The 21,916-nt window shown below is 39.8% G+C and overlaps 1 protein-coding gene across 1 annotated transcript in view; it reads right to left on the reverse strand.

Moving 5' to 3' along the window:
* Positions 1-1,462: 1,462 nt before the first annotated feature.
* Trim24 (tripartite motif containing 24) overlaps positions 1,463-21,916 on the reverse strand; it is a gene marked incomplete at its 5' end in the record, with an annotated part of 98,967 nt that continues 78,513 nt past the window's right edge. Inside the window, 10 exons of the mRNA XM_023712763.1 lie at positions 1,463-2,265; positions 3,091-3,240; positions 4,958-5,032; positions 6,149-6,281; positions 6,603-6,931; positions 8,291-8,459; positions 10,016-10,088; positions 11,587-11,722; positions 13,970-14,143; positions 16,707-16,880. Coding sequence (XP_023568531.1) covers positions 2,056-2,265; positions 3,091-3,240; positions 4,958-5,032; positions 6,149-6,281; positions 6,603-6,931; positions 8,291-8,459; positions 10,016-10,088; positions 11,587-11,722; positions 13,970-14,143; positions 16,707-16,880 — 1,623 coding nt within the window. The remainder of the gene's footprint in view (positions 2,266-3,090; positions 3,241-4,957; positions 5,033-6,148; positions 6,282-6,602; positions 6,932-8,290; positions 8,460-10,015; positions 10,089-11,586; positions 11,723-13,969; positions 14,144-16,706; positions 16,881-21,916) is intronic.

Consider the following 21,916-nt stretch of genomic DNA (forward strand, 5'->3'; position numbering starts at 1 on the left):
AAACAGTATGCTGGGATACCAATATTAAACTTATTAGCACAGCTCCCTACCTGCTATGCTAAAAATGCTTCATTGAAACAGACAATTAAAAGGTACATGTACTGGTACCAAAATTTGTTCAAACAGTCTTTGGAAAGCAAATGTCAAATGAATTTCAAAACAACACAACAAACATTACTATGTACAATGTATTTGGAAATGTGATTATGAGGTTTGTTTTTAACAATTAACAGACAATTGACATATTATGGGGAAACACTAAGTCTACATAGAATATGGAGAGCTACTGCTCACAACTTATTTTTTGCTTACATTTTATCTTTAATAAAATGTGAAAATCCAATGAATTACCCACAGAATATTTTCAAAATATGTCCATTTTAAGAAATAATGGTATAAGGATAAAAGCAAGTCCTCTGTATTTAATTCATGGGAGACAGTACAACCAAGAATTCTTCAAGTCAGCTGTATTTTATTTTGTCATCCTAAAGACAAAAATGTCCTCCAAAATTTCCTACATCATGTGGTTGGGCATGGTGGTGCATGCCTGTAATCCCAGCACTTGGGAGACTGAGGCAGGAAGATACTGTGAGGTTGAGGACAGCCTGGGCAACACAGTGAAATCATGTCTCAAAAAAAAAAAAAAAAAAGCTGGGGATATACCTCAATGCAAAAGTTGAAAAAAAAAAAAAAAAAAAAAAAAAAAAAAAGTGTTTTATGAAGAAATGTTTGGTTTGGCAAACTAAAAATTCTATGTGTATTTTGTCAAATGTCGGGTTAGCATCTGGCACAGTGATTCTCTTCTATCTTGGCCTAATTTCCTTCTTTGATAGGTCATCTGATCCTAAAAGACTGAACAAGTGTATGGCATACAGGGACGCCAGTTACAAGAGCTGGCTATGACCCACTAACATACTTTCCTTAGAAGATGGATTTTGGTATCTCTATCACTAAAAATGAAATTCTCAATTCAGACCAAAGATAAAATATAAGGTTCTGATTCTTTAAAAACCAATCAATCAGCCAACCAACCAGAAAGTAGATGCTTCAGAAAGAAATATGTTCACTAATAATTTTCTAATTCTCACAACTGCCTGTCCCAAATCTTATAACACATTTTCAATAGAAATTATAAAGACATGTGAAAGCCACAAAATTAGTCCCCTGTAGGGGAACCTGTATTTAGTGCCCAACAGGGCATATTTTGAAGAAATCTCACATCAAATACAGTGCACCCTGCTGTATTTCAAAACTCGGTAGTTCCACTAAAAGCCAAATCCAAAGCCCTGTTAGTAAAGGACAATCTACACAATTAAAAAAAACAACCACAACAAACAAAACACACACAGATACATACCTAAACCAAACACGTGCTCACTTCCTTCTATCAGAGGAAGAAGCTAAAGAAAATCTAGATCTAGAAATGTATGAAACATGGTCTGGAAAAAAACAGCTACACCACATATCTCTAGAGATATAAGATAAAAACAAAACAAAAGCGTTTGTTTTCCTGATTTTTCTTTAATACAGTCACCATCTCTCATAATATACTATTAGGAGCCCTTGTAACGGCATCTAACCTATCCTTCTGTGGCACCACTTGGTATCCCCCTCAAACCTAGGTCTATGCTTGGGTGATAATTAATGGGTAGTGGCATTAATTTTCTAAAAATGGATTAACACACACATTCAAACCACTTCACTTTTCACCCAAGGGTTCACAGAAAGTCTATTTCCTTCCTGTAGTAGCCATCATCCAGATCACAGTCTGATTTCAAGAAGCAGGAAGGATGTCTTTCTGTTACGTATGCATCTTTCTCCTTCTAGCATCCTTTTCCCTCCCTTCCTTCATTTTCTTTGTTCCATTTATTTCCTTCTTTTCCTCTTTTTCATTCTTTTTAACAAGAGGTTAAAAGAAATAGGTTATTAAGGAAATCAAAGTCTAGTAAACATCAAAAAACAGAGAGCTCACAAACTCTTCTTTATGATGATGTTAAATTACTGACAGACAAAAAATCTTCCACAGACAGACAGAGGGACGCCGGCATGGCTGCTTCACTTCAGCAGCTGCCGCTCCTCCAGGCTCTTGAGCCGCTTCTTCCGGGGCTGCACGAAGTCGTCGTCAGAATCATCACTGCATTTGTTATCTTCTGATTCATTCCTGAATTCTACTTTAGGAAACCTCCTTTCTGGATAAAGGTTCTTTAGAAGTTCTTCAAAATAGCTTTCAAGTTTTATACCAGCATTGGCTACTTCTGAATCAGGCTGTTGGATAAAAATAAGAAGAATGAAAAAATAAAGACATTTTAGACAGTTAACAGAAGTAATATCTCAAACTTCTGTTTGAGTCCTGAGATTACAAATATCAGTGGACTACTGTGAAAAATGTTTACACACAGTCATTAATACAAAAATAGAACAAAACATAAACCAAGGGTATACAGCGAAGGGTATATACTGACAGATGTTTAAATGACTAAGAGATAAGAGAAGTTTAAAGGACTTTTTGGATTTATCTTTAACATGTCAAGATAAATAACAAAAAGGAAGTCCATATTTCTTTTCTTTTTTTGGGGGGGAGGGGGTAGGTGGAACCAGGGATTGAACTCAGGTCCTTGCGCTTACCAGGCAAGTGCTTATTCTACTGAGCTATCTTCCCGGCCTGGAAGTCCATATTTCAAGAAATAAAGGTAAGAATAACAAAAAGTACTTTTAGGCCAGAAGAATATGTTCCAAATAACTGATATCAGGTGTAACTGATATTTCTATTCCCTATATTATAAAATCTTGAGCGTGGATGAAGTCTTCCTAGCTCCCTCTCTCTACCGTGACGGACCTGACACATGGACATTTATTCCACCCCAGACATCTAGGTCCCCTCACTGTTGACAGCATGCTTGGGTTTTCTTTTTCTTTACGAAATTCCAATTCTACTTACTATTTATTTATTTATTTATTTATAAAGAATACAAAATAGTGATAGGAAAAAGCAGCATTAGAAACGATACAGGATTTCACTAAACAAAGTAAGAGGAAGTCACAGCGGCTGCTGTCGCATGATGCTATTTCCATCATGCCACGCCCCCTTACCTCATTGAATTCAGCACAGTTCTGAAAGATCAATCTGAAATCAGCTACAAAATCTTCGGGCTTTGTATATAGGGAGGAATCTTCTTGCAGTCTTTTCTTGATGGTTGACAAGTCCATCGGATTTTTAATTATTTTATAATAATCAGGCACCTTTCAAAACAATTGAGATGTTATAACAACGAAGTCCTACCTAGTCCTCAATACCTTCTGTTAGTGATAGCAGAATTCAGATTGTCCTTACAGCTTTTCTGCATTTTGTCACTGGTAAGAAAACCTGTTTAGGCTGGGTATTACAGACACATGCCTGTAATACCAGCACTTGGGAGGCTGAAGCAGGAGGACTGCTTTGAGTTTGAGGCCAGCCTGGGCTATCCTAGTAAGTAACTACATAGCGAGACCCTGTTCCAAAAAAGAAAACCAAAACAAAATGAAACAGGATGCCTTCATATATTCTCTCTTAACTTTTCTATTCTTCAGCTTCAATTATTAAAGAAAAAGCAATTATTAGGGGAGAAAAAGTATTATTTTTGGTGGTATCTGATATTTTTTTTTCTGCATGAATTACAGCAAACAAAAGGCTCGACCACTCTACCATTCCACAGCAATATCCTGTATGAGCTATTTCACCGTACTGAGTGTTTCCCATATTTCAAATGGGAATAATCTCATATTTCAACTGTATAGGAAATATATATCTCACATACATAACTTAGATAATAAAGGTGACATATCAAGGAAATCAAGGATATTTCCTTGTTACTGTTATCATTAATACAGTAGGCCAAGATTATAAAAACATCAAGGTTGTGTTAAAATTTTAAGTGTGTACTGGCATTACTAGCCTTTTTTATCCGACTTCCCTCTTTGGTTTGTTTTTGAGACAGGGTCTTGCTATGGAAGCTTGAGGGCGTGCTTGAACTTGGGGCCGGCCTGGAGCCTTGGTCTCGTGCGCACTTGGGTGGGCCGTGCGCCCAGCTGCGGTCTTTATCTTGCCTCTTCTGGGTCGAGAGGCCCTTTGGCCTGGAATCATGCATTTCTTACTCTTTTTCTACTTGTTCTCAAGAAGGATGTTAACTGGTATCAGCTGATGTGCATATTTACCAAGCTAGCTCTTTTCTAACCTTGCATTAATTTTTAAAATTTAATAGACTACAAAGACAGATTCATTGAAATTTTAATGACATTTCAGACATCACAGAGTAGAAAGAGAACATATTTTGGGTAATGGACCCATTCCACAAATAAAAAATTACAGTGCATCAAACTCCTCATATGAACCTTTTGGAAGGCCATGGTTAGTGTGCAAACGTGCACACACACACACACACACACTCCTTCCTCACCTTTTTTTTCTATGAAAAAATCCATGTACTACTTCAAGTCTAGACCTATATATTAAAATACAGAAAGTATGGTGGAAGACTTGAATTTAGTAGTTTTTTCCAGTAGCTCAAGACAGTGTACCTAAGCCTTGAGATTGAAAACATAGAAATCCTTTGCAAATAGGTGAATTAGGTGAGTTGAGAAAAATACCTGAGAAATGAAAAGAAGTCTGCAGCCAACTCAAACCACAGTGTCAAAATGTAACTATTTGGAGTCAGTGTACTTGATATGAATTAGTAAACTTTAAGATCTGCATTAGCTATTAGGAAACATTGAAAATGGCCTAGAAACTACACTCTTCTCACATTGTTTTATTTTGTACCAGGAATTGAACTCAGGACCTTGTGCTTGCTAGGCAGGCACTGTGCCACTAAGCTATATACCTTGGCCCTTGACAAACTAGACTCTTATAAACAAAACTTCCAAAAATATAAACAACCAAATCCTGCTATATTAACATGTACAAGATGAAGATAATACTTACAGTTAGAGGAACAGGATCTTGAAAAGCCAGGCTCATTTCATGGCAGTAAAGAAATAAAAGCAGGCGCTCACACTTCTGAAGGGAAAAAAAACCCATTATGGATGTCATTGTTTAAGGAACAATTCCATAGGTCTCTAACCACAAGAATTAAAGCTAGACGAATACAGAAAGATACTAACTCCTGGAGCTTTGCTTTCCTGCCCAATCTTTAACTGCAGTGCTTACCAATTTAGGTGTATGTAGTACTTAGAAGTCCTGGTAGCTAACTGAGCCAAGAACAGCATGAGTAAAAACTCATCTGAAACTCTTCACAGTGACTGTCCCCTAGTAGCAGCCAAGAGAGAAGGCCACTGGCTACTTAGAGATCCAAGGTAGGGACTCGTCCGTGGCACCCACTTTGCTACTGTCCTCGCACAGGTTTCTCCTAGTGGGTACTGTGTGTAGACCTGGCTCTGTTTGTGGCCTTCTTGCCTGATGTTTTCTATTTAACAGAGCAGGTTCTTTAGTAGTAAATGGCTAACCCTGTAGGACCACTTACTGAAAGAATGGAATTGTTCTCCAGAAGAGTAGAAAGAGAAGCCCTGACCGTTATGCTACTTCTAAACAAATAATGGAGCAAAACTTATTTATGATGGAAATGAAATATTTAGTGGCATGAATTTCAACCACTAAATATCTGCCACATACCTACTCTGGTAGTTCAATGATACGATTTTTATTTCATACAAAATAAGAATTTGACTCAAGGGAGATTAAATTTAAAAGCCAAGGTTCCATCCGTTGCAGGTACTTTAAGCATCACACACACACCTTTTCCTGATTATAAATCTAAAAACATTTAAGTTTCCAATTGTTTTAAACACTCCTTTTAAAAAACCAGTATAAGAGCTGGCCAAATAGCTTAGCGGATTAAAGCGCCTGCAGGCAGGTGCAGGGGCTGGGGGTTCAATCCCTGGGCCTGCCATGCTCGCCCCTCCCCGGGGCACACTGAGATGGCAATTAAGACTGGGTGTGGTGGCGCAGGCCTGTAATCCCAGCTCTTGGGAGGCTGTAAACAGGTCTAGTAGTGAGACCCTGAACACCCTTGTAGACCTTTCCCTAAAACAAAAAAACAAAAAACAGTATAAAATTTAATGCATCTAATCAAAACTTTTTTCTAATACCCTTGGGTAGAAATGTCAAAAGACTTACCCTTTTATCTATTGGTGCTAATTTGAGAAGAGCTTCAGTTTTCTTTTTTTCCAAATTGTGACTGGGAGCATCACAATCATACTCAACTTCTGGTTTAGATAAATCTCGGCAGAAAGTACATATCCACTCTCCACTGTTGAAAGAATGTACTTTTCAGTTCATGACACGTCCTCCCCCTTCACGTCACCTTGTCACATCCTCCATGCTATCTAGTATACAGATTTACTTGGAATGAATTTCAACCACTAAACATCTGCCACATACCTACTCTGGTAGTTCAATGATACGATTTTTATTTTCTCTCTCTCTTTTTAATTATTATTTTATCTTTTTGCAGTGCTAAGTCTGAGTACAGAGGTTTGCATCTGCTTGCTAAATGCACTACCTGAGACAAGCACCCTAGCCTGCTCCTCTACTTACGGCAGAGAATGTGGGAAGGCGAGTGCTGTCTTACCTTGGGAAATTGGCCAGCGTGGGCACATGACAAGAGAGATGGAAAACCTTCGGACACTTCTCACAACACAGCAGTTCTCCTCCATTTTGACAAACTGCACACCAGTCCTCATTGGGGTCGTCCTCCTTCCTTGTCTCCCCCACATGAAGGGGAGACTTCTGGGACGCGTCGAGCCACTCGGACTTCCCACTAGACGGGTTCTCCTGGTGCAGTCCAGGCTGATCCCCTGTGCTATCGGGGGCGTCAGACCTTACAGCATTCTCCTCAGAAGCAGAGCTCTGACTGCTATTTAACAGCAGGGAGGTAAGTATGCTTCTTGGATAGCTGGTCTGCAACAGAAGAGAAAACCGTGGCTGTGCCCATGCGTGCGCCGAAGCTGTTTCCTTTCCCAGTACTACCGCAACCCGACACTGCAGGCCGCTCTCTCATGGCCCCAACTCTCCTGGAGAAGCCGGAACTGCACTGGACTCTAACGGCACGGGAGACAGGACTCCTAGCTGGCCTGTCAACACAGGCTGTGGGCAGGGGCTGGGTGTCTGCTCGCATTTACACAAATCAGAGAACAGGTAGGCAGCATGGAAGTCAGCCACATGCACTGTAAATAAGTATGTATTGCAGCTCTAAACTCAAGTTACACCTAAGATGGAGAAAGGAGATTTCTAAGTTAAACCTAAATTCTGCTGGATACTGAGGTAGTAAAAATTTCTTATCAATAATAAAACCTATCTCCTCTGAACATTCAAAAATCTTTTTCCAAGTAGTAAAAGCACTCATTTCCTAGAGAATTATTTCAACTATTTTCAAACTTATCTTTTCTTCTGCTAGTTACCTTCACATTTCCTTTTTGGTTGCTGTCCTATTGAGAGGAGGGCCTCACTACACTGCCCAAGCTGGCCCTGAACTCCAGGCCCTCCTGCCTCAGCCTCCCACGTAGCTGAGATTATAGACACAAACATGTGCGCCTAGCTTACTTCCATGTTTCTAAAGCAAATGCTTATAAAACTGGGTTTTCAATTTTGCCATATGTGCTGCAGAAGTGAGCCCCGGGTTTTCAATTTTCAATGCCATATGCATTAAATTTTCCTGTCACAAAGACCCAGAGATAGGCTTCTGCAGTCTGCCTCTGCAAACCCTCCTTACACTTACACTCACTCACACACACACACACACACACACACACACTGCTAACACCCTTCCACCCTCTAAGCATAGTTTTCCCTAGGCATTACCCTACCAATTTAGTTGGGAGGAGCCCCCAGAACTGTTACAGCCAGCTAGTATCTACTCCAACTGAGCTGTATCTGTACTGACTAGGTTTTCAGAGAAATCCTAATTCTTTAGGCAAGTGTTTGTTTAGGTTATACCCTACTTTTCTTATATGAGTGTTTAAGTGTTTCATCATTCAAGTATATAAATACGATTCAGTGTAGACAGACATTTCCTTTTTAGCACATTTTGCTAGGTATTGGTTATAAATGTAGAGACTTTCATTTGCTTATTTTTCTAGGTATCCATCTCTATACCAATCTCTAGCAGGTTATACAATGATTTTTAATACTGTCCATATATTCTCCACTCAGCTATATCCCCAAGGAGTCCACAGACTGTTCCCTAAGAGCTGCTATGCCGGGACTACCTGCTTTTTACCCCCTAATCAGGAATGGCATGGTAAGCACTGACATAATTACATTTTGAGGCCTAGATTCTTCATCCGATTCTTGTTTCACAATAACAACGGGAAAATCGTAATTTTCAGGTGGTCCGCTGTTTTCTTGTTTTATTCGGATAGGCTCCAACATGACTACGGGGACTTTGTGTGTCGAATCAGCTCCTGTTGGTTTGCTGGAAGAACCAGAGCTGTAAAATAGGGAGAAAAAAAATCTAAAAATACTATAGTCTGACAACAAAGTATAGTGTTAATAGTACTAACGTTCTGAAGTAATGTGGTATCTTCATAAAATAACTACATAACATCAGCAATAAGTGAGGCATAAGTAAAATAAAACTGCGACATACACACTTCACAATGTATGCTATTTAAATATTTATACCATAAATCTGGAAAGGTAAATATACAATTTGAATTCAAATAAAACTGACTTCAATGTTCTGAGAGACTCAATAACTGGGAAATTAGGAGTTGGTACTACAAAGGGCTGGCCAGATAGCTCAGCAGATTAAAGCACTTGCTTAGGCACATACAGGGACTGAGGTTCGATCCCTGGCATGCTGTGCTGGGCCCATCCCCGGGGCACGCTGAGATGGCAACTGAGACGGGGCATAGTGGTGCGCACCTATATCTCAGTGCTTGGGAGGCTAAAAGCAGAAGGATCACTGTGAGTCCAAGCTGTGCAGTGAGACCTTGTAGACCCTGCACTAAATACGTTAAAAAAAAACAAACAAAAAAAAGGTATGGAATTTTAGAAGTACTATATTTTAGGCTTCAATATTTCCTCCACTGGTCATGACAAAGAGCACTCGCACAAAACTTGTCAAAGTATAAAGACAACTGGGGGCTGGGATATGGCGCAGCAGCATGACGTCTGCTTGGCGCTGGCAAGTTGAGCTCAACTTCTTGTACCAAACTCCACAAAAAGAGAGGGACAACCAGGAAGCCATTTATTGGTCTTCTGCTACTTACAAAAAATAAAGAGGGACAAAAACTGTTTGCAGAGACCCATTGTGTTCTCATGGGATTACCGGCCAACTGGTGCCCTCACAGCAAGCTTCTTTCATTTAATTAAGAGAGTAAGAGCTGGGCTCAGTATCTAGGAGCAATTCTCAAGCATGCTGAGAAGAGCAGAGCAGTAACCAAAATCTCAACAAGTATAAATTTATTTCAAGTAGAGTTTATGTCTGATCATTAGGATAATCAGAAATCACTGCAATATTTAAGAAGTCTTTCTTTTCTTTGAACTGGTATTTTTATATAGTGCTGTGATATACATATACAGCTTATTAAAATATGATTAAAATTTCAACTAAAAATTAAAAATAATGGAAGTTGTTTAAAATGCACTGCATATAAATCATTCTGAGCCCTATTTAAAAGAAATCCATAGAGTCTATATAGAGTTGGCACCCTGCATCTGTGGATTCCATCAGCTGTGGATGGAAAATACTTGAGGAAGAATTGGGTCTGAACTAAACACGTAGCGACTTTCTTGGGGAAAGGGGGTAATCACTCACCAAACAATACAATGTAACAACGGATATACATTTATATTGTGTTAGGTATTGGTAATCTAAAATCTTATGGGGAGACATGCATAGGTCAAACACAAAAATACTACACCATTTTCTAGTAGAGATTTGAAGGTCCTGATTTTAGTAACCTCAGGAGGGTCCTGACACCAATTCCCCATGGATATGGAGGGGCGACTGCACTAGAGAACACAGTTAATGCTGTTTACCTTCCTCGGCTCCCAACGCTGGAGGCACTAGGTGACCGTATTGGGGGATGGACGCTAGTCATAGTAACAGGTCCTGAGAAGGGAGAAATCACAGTCATAGTGCATTAGTAATGATGCATACGTCCTAGTGGCCGTGCTCACTCAGCACTACATGGAAACTGGGAACACACAACAAAATTCTGTGGAATAGTGGGCAGTTGCCAAGATCCAACCATGATCAGTATGCTGTTAGAGCAGCAGGGGTTTCATCCTTCAGCTGAGGTTCTTTGCTAGGAGGGAACGCCTGTGCATTATACAGTGTTTAGTGACATTCCTGGCCCATGCTAGTTAACAAATGGCCAGCAGGATCTGTCGCAACCTCTAACTTGGAGGGTGACAGAGCAGAGTAACTGGGGCAGTGTCTCAGTGAGAACCCCAGTGTCAGTGCAAGCCACACAAGACAATAATGAATGGTACTAACATAAACAGAGTTCCAAATGAGAAAACCACCACCAAGAGAAACAAAATGAGACCAATTAATAGAAGACAATGAATGTCACACTGCAGAGCTCACACTGGAGTTAATACTGGAGAGGGGTTCTGAACTGCTGCCAAAGAGCGAAGGAGCCCGGTGCTGGTGGGCAAGCCTGAGGTACTCTGCTGCTGTCTGCATGCAGGTGCTGGCGCACCAGCGTCAGCTTCAGGAACACTCCTACAGCAGCCTCCAGAAATGCTCTGGCCACGTTACGCCTTAGCAGCTACAAGCGAAGGCACCTCTCTTGCTACATTTTCACCAATGAGTACTGCCACAAAACAGTGGGTAGTTCAATGGCTAGGAATGACACTTGCTTTTGATTTTTCCCATAACTAGCAGGAGTAAACATTTTTTGGCTTAATCTTTTTTAGTGGCTGCATGTATTTCTCCTTTAGGGCATTACCATTCCCACGTGCTCTTGTCAATAGTGTTTCTTATTTATATAGACTGCTCAAGAGATAATTTCTTTGCTATATTTTGTCCAATTATTTAAAATAGCTGTGAAATAAATCACATGAAATATTATGACATGGTTTCTTTTATATGAGGAACTCAAAGCATAAATAATTTTAAGACCAAAATAAAAGCCAGTAAGAAACTGAGAGGCAGACCTTTCACAGATGAAAAGGGGATCTAGAGACAGGAAGAGGCAGGACGGGCATGGGAAAAAAAGGACTGAAACAGCACGCACATGTACCACTCCCCACGCTGAAGGGAGTAGCAGTGCAATATGGACTAACACAAAACAGAAACAAAGATACAAACCACCAAAAGACAAATCTATGTATGGTCATTAATAACTTAATTCTAGGCACATTAAGCCCTAAAAGAACACCGCAGGCAAACTTTTAGTAAGAGTATACCACTAAGTTTCCCCTAGGAATGCTATAATTTCTATAAATTTTTTAATAAATTAAGTGTATGTCATTATTTGGAAGTATTGTATCCTAATTTTAAGTAGTAGAAACTCAGCCACATCTTAATCACGCAACATACAAGGTGAAGGAGGGACGTCAGTCATTTCTCGAGTGGAATCCAGACATCTGAGGCCGCTTACCTGCAAGCCCCGGCGAGGGCACTGAGGAGTTGGGCGACTGCACTGTTCGGTTGGAGGGCGGTCTGGGCTGGCCATGATCCGCGCTGGGATCCTTTCTCCCAATGTTGTCCAGCATTATACTACTCGAACAATCAATCTTATAAGAAAAGAAATTATTTCAAGACAAATTGCTTTTGCATGGGGGCCTGCCCCTTAGCTCAGTTCTTTAAGTGGCTGCTTCAGCAAAGCAGTCAGGCTCAGCTTGCTGTGGTTCGATCCCCACAACTCAAGCCAGCCAAACCTGCCCTGAAGGCATTTGGAGAAAAAAAATATTGCTTTTGCAAGTTAATGGCCACTTCCAAAGTTTATGAGAAAACCTCAATGAGAATTACGCACATGTTGAAGGTCACAGACGTATAACATAAGAAGTTCTCATAGATAATATTTCTCACATATCTTGAATAAAATTTTCTCTCTTTAACATTACAGCTTGGTACATGTACTACGAATATACTATTTCAGAGGCTAATAGTTGAAACAAGGGAGCACTATGTTATTCACAAATTTTTTTTTAAAGTTTCTCAATTCATTTAAGACTAGTATTAGGTAGTTGCATTCAAAAAAAAGGGCAAACTTGAAGTTTTCCATTGCTGCAAATCTCTTTCGTGTCTGTTTTAAGAGAAACCAATCAGCTTTTCTCCACTTCTACACTGACTCTGTTGTCATTTGTGGCTTCAGTTGAAGAACATGAAGCAAATCTGGCTGCATACAGACAGAACCGGAGGGCTGCTCAAGTCCGTGGCCCGCGCCTCGGATATGCCCTGGACAGATGGATGGTCACGCACACGCACATCTCTAGAGCACAAACCTCACTCACTTCTGCACAATGAAGGTCGGACTCTTTGATGCAACGGACATACCAATAACAGATCTCTAATTCACTGCCAGGCCAAGTACTGATAATTTTCTAGTTAAGACTTTAACACTTTAGATCCAACTATTCTTTAATGCCTAAACTCACCAAATTTATAAGAATGTCTTGGTGATTAAAATCTAACACAGTTCTAGTCTTTCTCAGGATCCTAACAAGAGCACTATATCCTCAGTTCTCAGCGGCACAGATTATACCCAATTAACTTGTCTGTGCACCTAGAGTAGTGGCACTGGCAGTTATGAAACATCCTTAGGTAGACTGAGAAAAAAGTCTGTGCAGGGATATAGCTCAGTGGCACAGCACCTGCCTGGCAAGTCTAAGGTCCTGAGTTTGATTCCTAGCACTCTACTCCCACAAAATTTACAAGACCTAAAATTGTAAAAAAATCTCAGAGGACTGTAATAATGTTAACAAATAACTGTCAGGAAATCACAATTGATTTCAACTTGAATCACAAACTGAATAATGAAGATTAAAATAGTTCTTGCATAATGACAGGTGATTCCTTCTGAGGACACTGGTTCAAAATATTTCTGATAAGATATTTTAATGTTTAGTCTCATGCAAGATAATCAGATGAGATTAAGAAAAAAAAAAAGATTCAACCTATGTTTGGGTACCTGTCTACATGATGCACTTTCTGCTTCTGGAAAGTTGCTCAAAAAGCCATATGGACAAAGTTAAGAGTGTAGAGAGTAAGTTGTTATTTATTTTGGGGGCTCTTTTGGTACTGGCAATTGAATTCAGGACCTTGTGCTTATCAGGCAGGTGCTTGTCCCCAGCCCTATTACTTAATTTAAATATTAAAAACATCAACAATCGGTACTGATCAGGACAATCAAGGGGAAAATGTGTAGGTTTTAGTAGAAACCTAAACTGCACACATCTTTATCTCTTCTGATGTCGCAGCATCCAACTCTAACTTCAATCTATTACAGCCCAGCCCCTCGACTTCTATCACCCTGTTCTTCTTGCTCTCCTGCCTTCCCAGCTTTGGTCACACGATCCATCACCTTAATCATGTACAAATTTCTCTAACTCCTGAGCTCTGAAAGATATTCTGTTGCACGTCCAAGTGGTCACAATTTATTTATTTTTATAATATATTTGGACCAGGGTTTCAGGACTCATAGTGATCCTCCTGTTTTCACACTCCCCAGGGCTGGGATTACAGGTGTGTGCCACCACACCCAGTCTTGGTGGCCAGCTCAGTGTGCCCCAGGGGCGGGGCCGGCAGGGCCTGTGGTGCCACCAGAGTCAAATCCCAGTCCCTGCGTTTGCCTAAGCAGGTGCTTAGTCTGCTGAGCTATTTTGTCAGCTGGTCATAATTTTAACTGCTTTTTAAATATTTATAAGGAATAAAAAATACTAAAAAGAAACTTGTAGTAGAACAAACTTAACCCATTTAACAGATCCAAATTAACCGACAATTTCCAAAAGAGGTTGGAAGCGTAAACCGTGTACACTTACATCAGGAAGAGAAGGAAGATTATAAGAGCCTCCCACTGGTGCGCTCAGATCAATCATAGGCGAACCAAATCCCTTTCCGTCATACCCTGCCGCGCTCGTGATGGTGGGGCTGGAAGGAGTAGAGCAGGAGCTGCTGGTGGTGGAGGCGGCAGCCTGTCCACTACTGATCTGCCACTGCAGGAGCAAGCAGAAGAAAGCAGGCTGCCTGTCAACTGCTGTTTCAGGTACCAAATGAAGTAGAAGACAGATTCTGCTGTGTGAATTCAATTTTATTTTCAGTGAAAAAGGAGAGAATACATAGGTATTAAGCAAACAAACAAAAGCACCTGCTTTTACTGGGAGATAAAAAGTTAGAACATATCAAAGAACCACAGTACCCAGTCTTGGAAAGGTTATACACACTGGGAAAGGAGTAGAAGAAAGCAACACAAACAAAGTAAACACGGAGGTTTGATAGCAAATGCGGTCTTCTACCTGAAATAGATGGAAATAAGTCATACACTAATCAGGTCTTTCAGGTGTTTTAGTTTTCCTCATTTTTCATATGTGAAAAGCCTTGATATACCTCAGGAAAGTCTTATCATTTGTATTAGCAACTGAGATAAACTTATAAACTAACCTAATATTTTAAATGCTAAAATACACAGAAGTCAAGCATACTACCACCTGCAGTTTACTTCAAAATGCACCAGGCATGGCGGCACATGCCTGTCTCCCAGCACTCTGTGAAGCCAACGGAGGAGAAGCTCAAGTTTGAGTCCACACTCAGAAATTTAGCAAGAATCTAACTCCAAATGAAAAATATGAAAAAGGCAGACTATAATCTCCAGGATTGCAAAACCAAACCCCCACCAAAAAAAAAGTTAGCTTGGTAGACATCCAGATAGATTATATGAAGTAGGACAATTCTAATAAAATGCCCCTATAAAATTCTTTAAAAAAAATTCTTTCAAACTTTGTTATGTTTGAAATTTTTCATAATAAAATACTGGGGAAAAGGGAAGCCAATGAGAGCTTCCCTGTGACACAGTCACTTCTGTATGGAATACACTACCGAGTGGAGACGTTCTCAAACATTTTAATTTACGAAGTCTAATTTATATGTTCTCCTATAGAAACTGCACACAGAAACATATGCAGGTCAGTGTGAATGCTAGCTGACAACCCTCCTGCCCCTCACACACCTCCATTCACTTTCTCTCCCAAGAACAGCCTGGAATAGGTGATACCTTTCCAGGGTTATTCCTGTGCATATGAGATTAAAACACAGGCAATGCCACATGTAACCTTTTTTCTCATATAATACACTTAGGAGATCATACATATTTGATACATGAAATATTGCTATTGTACAAATATGCCACATCTGTTAAAACAAGTTTCTCACTGTATTTTTTTTTAATTTTTATTTATTACATTTATTTATTGTGTGTGTGTGTGTGGCCAGCTCAGCCCACCAGGGGGCGGGGCGGGCTGGCCTGTGGTGCTGGGCGATCGAACCGCGGTCCCTGTGCTTTGCCAAGCTTGTTTCAAGTAGGTGCTTTAGACCATTGAGCCATCTCTCCAGCCCTCTCACTGTATTTTTTCCTAGCTTGTTTTTCATTCATATTTAGATTTTCTGCCAGAAAACCTTTTGAAAAATATCAAAGCTGTCTAGTGTTTAAACTTCACTGAAACATCATAAAGGGGGAAGAAAGATCATTAAGCCCCCGGAATATGTTTGGTATATTTATACACATTAGATTAACTCTCAACTCCATTGTATTCAATCACTTTATACCTGGGGCAAGTGAGACTTAAAAATAATAAACTTGCCCAACACTACCAAATTATCAGGAAAATAAAAGTTAAGGCTCAGCTATAGTTTGTTCCTTTTCTGTCTTACCCTAGTTATGAATTAGAAATGAACTTACTAATATTTCATTAGTAATATTTCATTAGAGAATTTGGTAATTATAGCAAAGCCAAACACACACCAATACACTGAGGATAAACGGTTTTTGAGTAAAAATTGAATGGCCTGATTAAAATGAATGTTACAAGATTAGGATTGAGCATCATCATCTTTGTGTGGTGTGGTGTGTGTGTGTGTGTGTGTGTGTGTTTGTATGTATAGGAGGGACATGTCCTTGACCAAAAATTAAACCACAGTCCAAAAGCCTTCTGCTGGAAAGACAATTCACAGATATGCATGTAAGAAAAGCATGGAGACAGTCTTTGTTGTAAGATAAACCAATACTAGAAACATTGTTACCTGAAGACATCGAGAACATAGTAAACTATCAGACTTAATATGTACCCTTTAATACAGAGCTTCATTGGATATGTATCACTTCATATTGAAATCATGCCAGTTAAGTTTGCTTCCAAAAATCTCAAAATACTTTCTGTGAACTACAAATTGAATTTATAAGAATATTTTTATTTAGGAAATATCAAGTGCTTACCTAAAAGTTATATGCACCAGTATTATAAAATTTAATACCAACAGCTCGCTTATCCTACTGGGCTTTTGCTCTGGCAGAAGTAGCTTGATTTCTCTTGTTCGTTAAAAAACACAGTCTCAGCTTTGTTTTTGTAGATTTGTCTGCAATAATCTTTGAAATTCAGTCATTTCAAAAAACTGCAGCGAGCTTGCTCTTGCTCTTCATAGGTGCTGCTTAACTTTTAAATTCAATTGATTTAAAAGAAAAGACAAGGAGAGCAGAATAAATAACTGAAGAAAGTAGATGTCTACCTGTTTTATGGCTTGTTGAGCCAAGAAAGCCATCTGTAGGGGGTTGGGCTTTATTGCTTGCCGAGGTACATTCTGGGCTGGTGGGTATCTCAGCTGCTGAGGATGAGGAGGAAGCACTGGTCCATTGGGCTTAGGGCTGTGATTTTGAAAGTTTATCAAACGTGGAGGTGGTTGCTAGAACAATGAAAATAAACCATTTCAGTAATAGTTACTTCCACAAAGACAAGCTAGAAGGATCTCATAAAAGGGAATGAGGGGTGGGGATGGGCAGACTCTACAATTTGTGTTTTGTTTTTATTTTGTGGTATTGGGAATTCAACCTAGCTCAATATACTAGGTTACTCTTAGACTTTTACTTTGCGACAGCAACTTGCTAAGTCACTGGGTTATATAGACTGGGGGCTTGGTTTTGTGATCCTCTTGCCTCAGCCTCCCAGGATGCTGGGATTACAGGTGCATGGCAACATACCAGCTTTCTATAATCCATTCTGAAAGAATTTTGTCATGAAAGAACCCTGGGAAAGACGTTACCAACTAAGTTTGTAGGCTGGGTATAGGCTCCTGGGAAGTTAGCTAAGCATGGTTTTGGTATCCTTCTAAATCCTTGATGATCATTTCTGGCCAAGAACTGTTCTCGTAGAACCCACTGCTAACATTTATTGATTAATTATTACCTGACAGATGTTGCTTCAAGTGTTTCACATATATTCACTCATTTAATTTTAACCATCTTAGGAAATAGGGATTATGTTTATGTTACATATAAGGACATGGAAGTTTAGAACATTCAAGTAACTTGCCCAACATTAATAAAGACAGTAAATCTGAAGAGTCTAGTTTCAAGGTCTGTATTCTTAAACCATCAGTAATAAAAACAGTTGATGTTACATTTTTAAAAACTAACAAGCAGTATAGTGCAAGCCTGTAATCCTAGCAATGTGGCAGCCTAAGGCAAGAAGACCGAAAGTTTAAGCCCATCCTGAGTAATTTAGTAAGACCCTGTCTCACAAATCAAGAGCTGGGGTAATGCTTAGTGCCATGGCCCTGCGTTCAGTGGGGAGTGGGGCGCGTCTCAGATCCTACTGAGATCCATCTAACACAGGACAGTATTTCATGTGTATTTCATCACTGCATCCTGTGCAGTAGATATTTTTACCTTTACTTAAAAATCAGGAAACTAGGGGCTGGAGAGATGGCTCAGTGGTCTAAAGCACCTACTTGAAACAAGCTTGGCAAACACAGGGACCGCGGTTCGATCCCCCAGCACCACATGCCAGCCAGCCACGCCCCCTGGTGGGCTGAGCTGGCCACACACACACATAATAAATAAATGTAATAAATAAAAATAAATAAATAATTTAAAAAAAAATCAGGAAACTAATTAGAAAGATTAAACAGATAATTTGAAAAGTCACACAACTAGTAAAAGTCAGCACCAAGGCCTTCACTACATTTAATCTGCTAATTATTACCAAAACATGTTCTTATGCATTCTGGCTGTTCAAACCAGCTGCGTGTAGTAACACAGGCCTGCAGAGGCTGAGGCAAGATGATCAATATGAGTCTGAGCCAGCCTGGGCGATACGGTGAGTTCAAAGGTCACCCTGAACTACACAGTGAGGCCTGATCTCAAAAAAAAAACAAAACAAAATAAACAAAAACACTGGTCAGGGACATTTTAGAGGCTAAGTCTAAAGAGGCTAAGTGCCAATCCTAGAAATGACGATTAGTTTTAGAAAAATAGTAATGTACACTTGTCCCCTTCTGACCGTCCAACTCTAACTAGAAATTCATTGCAACATATATTTGTTTTCAAGGTATTTTGAATGTGTAGGTATAGAACTTGTCAGAGGGTACTAGTTCTCCTCTAGTTTTCCAGGAGGAAACATAAATGAGAGTAAGGGGGAAATGACTATCACTTCAGATTTTTACACTGTGAAGGCAGACTGCTATGCAGTATAGAATATGCCCCTTTTCTTCTTCCTCCCTTTTTTAGGATTTACTCCCCCATTCTAGAATAACTGCTCCCCTCTTCTTTCCCCTATAAATTTGTTGCTGGTTTTACCCTTCATTCAAGAATAGTAAGTATAGGCCCAATGATAAATAGATTTATTATTCTTACTTTTCCTTTTTTTTTTTTTGGCAGTACTGGGGATTGAACTCAAGACCCTGTGCTTGCCAGACAAGCGCTTAGTCTACTGAGCTATCTTATCTCCCTGGCCCCCAAAAGTTCAGCAGGATTTTTTTGGCTGGCTCAGGATGGCTTAAGGGCAGGTCTGGTAAGGCATGAGGATCTGCAGATCGAACTACAGAATCCTGAGCCTGATTGCTCTGCTTAAGAAGGCACTTAAACAAATGAGCCAATGGGCAGGTCCCTGAAAAATACATTTAGATACTGTTTATAGACCAAATTCTGCAGTGAAATTTTGCCCAAGAGTAGAAAATTATTAGAAAAACAGAAGAATTTTACTGCTGGGCAGGACGGCGCACAACTGTAATTGCCACTACTCTGGGACACAGGTAGGACTGGAAGTTTGAGCCTAACCTAGATATTTTAAGGAGACTCTGAATCAAAATAAGGGGTAGGGATGTAGCTCACTATAAAGGTTATGGGTTCAAATGCCCTATACTATAAAAAAAAAAAAAAGCTTCAAAATTTTATAGAAACATATGCCTGAAGCCATAAATTTTTTTTTTTTAAAAAATGTATTTGGTACAGGGTCTTACTGTGCAACTCAGACTCGTAGCAATCCTGTTTTCAGCCTCCCCAGTGCTGGGATTACAGGTGTGCACCACCACGCCTGGGGCAGTATGGCATGTGGTGCTGGGGATCAAACCCAGGTCCCTATGCTTTTAGACTAATGAGCTATCTCTCCAGCCCTTTATGATTTTTCTAAGTTTTAATACTAGAGGGTTCTATATCACACCAACAGAAACAAAAATAATGGCAATTATAATGGAAATAGTACAAAATTAAATTTATCAAAAGGATTTTTTTTTTTTTTTTTTTTTTTTTTTGGGTACTGGGAATTGAAAACAACTTTGTGCTTGCCAGGCAGGCACTATGCCACTGGGCTATATCTCCAGCACAGGATTAATTTTTACAAATGAGAAATCACTCCTGTATGGTCTTTAAGGGAGGAAATAAAGCTGGTTAGGTAAGCTTGGGCCACCCTGTTCTCCCCTTGTCCCAGCCTGATGCTTCCATCACAATTTAACTGCAAATGGCATGATGCTAGAGCCATGCTACATCATCTAAGAAATCAGCAGGACCAGGAGTCAGTCTTGCCATCAAGGAACTCAGGCTGCTGGGTGTGAGGTGACAACTCCGCACCCGACTGTGGAAAGTGACTTGGTTCATCTCTGAGAACCCCATGACAAGGGCAGCAATTTCAAAGAAGAATAGAAATCTGTCATGATCTTAAAAGAAATAGCAATTCTTGTAATATTCTAGTGAAGTGAGATTTAAATTTCAAGATTCAGAAGAGGACCAATTGAGAATAATAGTTAAGAATAGATGCTGGGGGCTGGGGATATAGCTCAGCGTTCAATCTCTGGTACAAAGAAAGAAAGAAAGAAAGAAAGAAAGAAAGAAAGAAAGAAAGAAAGAAAGAAAGAAAGAAAAAAAGAAAGAAAGAAAAGATACTGGGTGTGGTGTAATCCTGTAATCCAAGGAAGGGCTGTACAGGGCAGTACAAAGGCCGAGGTTGGAGGGTCCCAAGTGGGAGCCCAACATGGGCTCAGGGCCTGTCTCAAAAGAACTCATGCAAAAAAAAAAAAAAAAAAAAAAAAAGGCTGTAGGTATAGGTGCAGATATAGTTCAGTGTGAAGGCCTTGGGTTCAATCCCCAGGACTGAGGAAAGGAAAAAGAAAAAAAAAAAAAAAAAAAATTCTGAGCAAGAGAAAGAAATAACTGGAGCTTAAGCAGACACACAGAATCACAGTAAGAACTACTGCTGTGAATCATGTATAAATGACATATGTGACGGTGTTCTGTAACACGCAGATCTGTCCACTGAACAGTGTGAAGCAAACACAGAAGCAAATCCACACAATTAGGTCACATAACTGCTCCGCGACCACCAGACTTTGGAGCCATGCAGATGATGTAGGTAAGCTTCAGAGAAAAGAACAAGTAGACAACGACTGTCTGCACACCATGGGACTGCTTTCAGTAACTGTACAGTCAGTATTTGCAAACTCCCACAAAGCAACAGGCACACGGGCATCTCTGGTTACAAGAAGACAGTTCCCTGTACATGTGTGCAAGCAAACTGGAAGGAAACCTAGAATCCTGCGGGACGGGTGCTGTTAAGTTGACAGAAGAGGGCAAAACAACGGGTGGGTATTTGGAAGACAGCTCACAGAGACGAGCAAGTGGAAGAAGGCATAGGAGCCAGGAGCAGACGCAAAGGGCGAGTGGAAGGTAAGGACTAGAAGTTGTACAGGAAAATGATGATACACAAAAGAAGCTGTACTGTAAGTTACAGTACAGAATCCTATGGCCTGAAAATAAGACCAAAGGTAAGATTCTGAGAAAAGCAGGCTAAAGGCTCAAGGGGCACTTTTGGCTTGTCACTGCTTATATGACTAATGCTTTTTCCATACTATCTATTAACTATTAACATACTATCTATTAGCAGTTCTTTATTACTTAGTGAAAAGGTAATTAACTGAAATAATGGAATCATCACCTTTGTGGTTACTTTTATTCATTTTAATGAGAAAAAAAGATAAAATAGCGGTGAAACAGTTTCAAAACAGGTTAGTTGGACAGTTACAATAATTAATACATTGCATATTGTTGTCTCTGTATTAGAGAACAGGATGCAGACATGGTATCTTGTCTAAACAGTATTAGTACAAACCTTTCTTCTCAATGAACTAAGAGAAAGTAGCTGTACATCTAGCCTATCTTGTATGTATATATAGATTTTTTTTTCAATAAAATGGTCATTTATTTATATCTCTTCTTTTGTTTTATTTTGCCCACAATTTTTAAAATTTCAACTCTACTGGCTATGCTCCTGGTATCTAAAGTGTACTATTCTTTTCCCATGGAAAACTCACTAAGACCTTTCCTCGGAGCTGGTGAGATGGCTCAGTGGTCTAAAGCGCCTACTTAGAACAAGCTTAGCAAAGCACAGGGACCGCAGTTCAATCCCCCAGCACCACATGCCAGCCAGCCCCGCCCCCTGGTGGGCTGAGCT

This window comes from Octodon degus, unplaced genomic scaffold (genome assembly GCF_000260255.1).
Source record: "Octodon degus isolate 3935 unplaced genomic scaffold, OctDeg1.0 scaffold00027, whole genome shotgun sequence".
In the NCBI taxonomy this organism is placed as follows: domain Eukaryota; kingdom Metazoa; phylum Chordata; class Mammalia; order Rodentia; family Octodontidae; genus Octodon; species Octodon degus.